At 33.4% G+C, this 4,454-nt stretch overlaps 1 protein-coding gene across 1 annotated transcript in view; it reads left to right on the top strand.

The window, feature by feature from the left end:
• Nucleotides 1–4,454, top strand: part of Rnf111 (ring finger protein 111) — a 64,921-nt gene that overhangs the window by 49,150 nt on the left and 11,317 nt on the right. The window contains exons 9-10 of the mRNA XM_048793240.1: nt 918–1,098; nt 2,477–2,603. Of these exons, the coding sequence (XP_048649197.1) occupies nt 918–1,098; nt 2,477–2,603 (308 nt within the window). The remainder of the gene's footprint in view (nt 1–917; nt 1,099–2,476; nt 2,604–4,454) is intronic.

Below are 4,454 nucleotides of genomic sequence, written 5' to 3'. Positions count from 1 at the left end.
AAAAAAAAAAAAAAAAAAAGTACCGTTTGTTCCTTTATATAAAAAATATTTATAAAGCTCTTAATCTAACCAGTGGGTTAGCATTCATGTGAATTCTTCCTTTGGTTCAGTAATTCAAGATGTTATCCAGAATTTATATTACAATAACAGTATTGTTGTTATTGTAATATAACCCTTGATGTAGAAAATTGCTCACTTAACAGTTATATCCTCCAGGACCTAGAGAATTATTTGAATGCATTAAGAGTAAACATTGAAAATTTGCAAGTATGTTAGAGATCGTTTTTGAAATACACTATAAAGATGAATCCTAAGAATGAACTCTTTTTTTTTAAATGAGTGTCCTTTGTTTAAGAATTTATGTTCATTTATATTTGTCAATTTGATAGGAAGTGAAAATACAGTAACTAAGATGCAGAATATAGTGAGATCTAAATTTCAATGTGTTTTAGAAAATGTGTTTCTTAAACACAATGTGTTTTAGAAAAAAAATACACGAGGTTAATAACTTCTTTCTTAAGATTTTATCCATTAAAGTGGTTGAATGTTTTATAATGTAAGTGAAGCAAAATAAAAGTTTCCTTTTTCTTGCTTTATGGTTATTATAAAATAGTTTGTGCATGCAACATTTGCTGGGATAATTTTTAAAAATTTTGTTTCCATTCAATTCCTATTATTCTCCCAGTTAAAATACATGCTGTAAAATAGGTTTACAAGATAATAAAATTGCCCTTTTCCTGGAATATTTGAATTGGAGGTATGGGAATAAATGAGTAGGTAGAATTTGTGGAGGTGATTATGGTTTCTTGACTTATTATTAAATAATTTTATATCATGTTTATAATTTATTGCTATAAATTTTATGACTGATCTGTAAATGTTCAAATATGAATAGTAGAATTTTTTTCTATATTAAGAAGTAACCAATTATTCAATTATTTCCAGTGGTCTTTTTGTGTTCTGTGTTTCCAGGCGGGCACATGAACGCCCCCCACCCCATCCACACAGGATGCACCCAAATTATGGTCATGGGCATCATATTCATGTGCCTCAAACTATGTCTTCACATCCTCGTCAGGCTCCAGAGAGATCTGCCTGGTTAGTATCTTGTTTATTTCAAAGATATGCCCGGCAGCTTGTGGTAAAGCTATGGGAAAAGATGTTTTGTAGAGGAATGCCATGTTAGAAGGGTAGTGTGGGAAAACAGGATTTAAGTTTAGTTGTGAGGCACTGCCCCTATGTGAGTGGAGTCCTAAAGAGGAAAGAATAAGAGCTTGAGGTCTGGGGCAAGGAACTACCACAAGCAGGAGTAAAGTTTTTTTGTTTGCTTAATGTTTTATTTAATTAATTCTTAATAGACAAAATAATTGTGTATGTTTATGGACTGTGTAATGTTTTAATAGTATGCATTGCAGAATGATCAGATCAGGCTAATTAATTAGCCCATCCATTACCTCAAATGCCATTTTTTGTGGTGAGAACATTTCAGACCCTCTCTTTTAGCAATTTTGAAATATACAGTATGTTATTTTTAACTGTAGTTGCCATGCTATGCAATAGAATGCCAGCACTTAGTCCTGAGTTTGTACCTGTTGTCTAAGGTACAAACCCATTTTCTCCATCTACCTTCCTGTCTCCATCCGCAGCCTCTGGCTTTCTCTTTGTATAATTTGACTATTTTGGATCTCACATGTAAATGAAAGGAGTAGAGCTTTCTTTGTTTTTTCATGAGTGCCTGTCACCAAGGTTAACTACATAATTACATCCTACTTTCCCCAATTTCTTTATTCCTTACCTTTGTACTCAGATTTGCTCTAATATCCCCAGCTTCTGCCAAGGGAGAATCCAACCTGCATTTCCCTAGGCTTAAGGTTTTTCCTAAAGAAATGGAAGTAGATTTGCAGTAAATTTTTCTTCTGAATCCATTTAGTATAGGCAGTCATTGAGATCATGATTAATAACAAAAACTTTTAGAAGCAGAACATAAATTCGACTAAATAATGAAGATTTAGAATATGTTAATTTTTACCCTTTCTAAAATTTGTTTACTCTTGTTTTATAAGGTATAGAAGAGTTTGCTATTCTAATTATCTTTGATGCCAACAACCCAGAGATGATAATCCAACAAACAAAAGCCCCAGGAGCATCTGTATTCAGATAAACCAAAAAAGTAAACTGTTTTGTATGCTCCTTCAACAGAATCAGGTTTTTGGATTGGAAGGGACCCCAGGAGCCATCTTACTTTGTAAGATGTCAAACCAAGTACAGATGCTTTGCTTCTCATGGTGGTCACAAAATTGAGTTTTTGAACTTTCATTTCTGTAACGAATTTGAAATTATTGGTAATATCTTTGGGGCTAAATTATCTTTTTCTGGCCTTTATTAGTTAAGAAACTTTAGATTTTTTTAAAAATATAAATGTATCCACTCATTTCTGTTGATTAGAAAAAGACTAACTGTTTGTGTCCTTTGTCAGGGAATTGGGAATTGAAGCTGGAGTGACTGCAGCTACTTATACACCCGGTGCATTGCATCCTCATTTGGCCCATTACCATGCACCTCCTCGACTTCATCACTTACAGTTAGGAGCTCTTCCTTTAATGGTAAAATGGAAATTTTTCAAAATTCTGACATGTTCTTCTAAACTAAATATTTTTAAAAATTTTTTAATATATTGTTATTTATGTTTTAGTACAATTTGAGAATAATTCTAGATGAAAATGTGCTATAAAAAGTTATTAGATATGCTAAAATTTGTGTTTATAATGTGCATTGTACTCTTAATATACAAATGACACTTTTAAAAAGTGGTTTTGGGGCTGGGAATGTAGTTCAGTTGGTAGAGTGCTTCCCTTGCATGCACAAGGCCCTGGTTCAATCCCCAGCACCACAAAAAATAAAAAAAATAAAAAATTCTAAAAAGTGGGTTTGCTTTTATCTATCAGTAAAATCATGATCTACTGTCACTAGGATGTGTGCTTTAGTTAACCTGCCATGAGTGGTAAGGACTCTGTTCTGCTGCATTTACACTTTTTTTTTTTTCCCTTCTCTAATCTCTGGAAGAACAATACTTCTCTCTACTTCTGATTTAAACAGGTTTAGGTTTTGTTGATAAGTTGTAGTGCTAAAAAAAGTTTAGCAAATATTTATTGAGTTTGCTCTTTGTAATACATACTAGTTATAGATGTGGTACAGAAAAGGGAGTGATTTTATCTTGGTGAAGGAATAGATTCTGTAGAGGTTTCAGAGAAGCTTATTGTACATGAGACTGCTAACCAGGCTATGGACTTTGGCATGGTACTGTTGAAGAGGTTGCATTATGTAAAGAGTTATCAAACAGTATAAGCCCTAGGAACTCCAAGTAAATTGGTGTTTTTTTGGATCTCAGGGGTGAGGATCAGAAACCCTAAAAAATTAAACTGTAGGCTGCGGGGCTGAGGCCTTGGTTGCATCCCCAGTGCTAGAAAAGAAAAGAATAAAGAGAAACTAGAACTTAGGAACTGTTGAAGGGGGAGAGTCTTGTTAATGTTTATGCTTTAGAGTGATTTAATTAGATGGTAGTTAGAAAAACCACACCTCATGAGTTAAATGAAAAATAGATTTTACAGGCAGGGAGAAGGAAATTAATGTGGACTTTTTGTAGAAGAGGTAAATGTTGATAAAATGCCTGAACAAAAGCAATGGCAGTTATCATGATAGGCCACATTTGAATGATACTTAGGCTGATTACCAAATTTCTTTTTTTAAAATATTTATTTATTTTTAGTTTTAGGTGAACCCAATATCTTTATTTTGTTTCTATGTGGTTTTGAGAATCAAACCCAGTGCCTCACACATGCTAGGCGAGCATGCTACCACTTGAACCACATCCCCAACCCCTGATTACCAGATTTCTAGCTTGAGTAAAAAGGTATATAGTAATGTGCACTGTATTGGAAAAGAGTAGATGGTTTGGAGTAGTAGTTCAGTAAAATAGGTCTTGGACATATTGAATCTGAGATAACTGTTAAGGCTGAATGTCCAATGGAAAATTAAGTTTATGGTCTGGACCTCTACAAGTATCTGGGTTAAGGACATGTTTGTGATCTGGCAAATCTAGTGGTAATGAATATAAGGAAGAGGATTAGATTTTGAGGGAAAAGGTATAGTAAATGACAAGAGAGTGGAATGGAGAATACAATATGGATATTTAAATGAAAATATTATACTACAAATGATACTGAGAATTGGCTCTAAATGTTGAAAAAGTTAGAATAATGTCAGAAATTAATATTGACCATATATTATGGCATATAGTGTCTTATATATAATCAGATATACCATTAGTGTCTCATTATTAAAAGAAGTTTGGAAAGTGTTGAATGCATTTGTAATTAGAGTATTTATTGGTGGCTTTTGTCAGAGTGGTTTAAATAATGGTCAGAAATGGAGATGAGGCATTCCCCCCCCCCCCC

This window comes from Marmota marmota, unplaced genomic scaffold (genome assembly GCF_001458135.2).
Source record: "Marmota marmota marmota unplaced genomic scaffold, marMar, whole genome shotgun sequence".
Lineage (NCBI taxonomy): Eukaryota > Metazoa > Chordata > Mammalia > Rodentia > Sciuridae > Marmota > Marmota marmota.
This window is presented reverse-complemented; position numbering and strand designations above follow the sequence as displayed.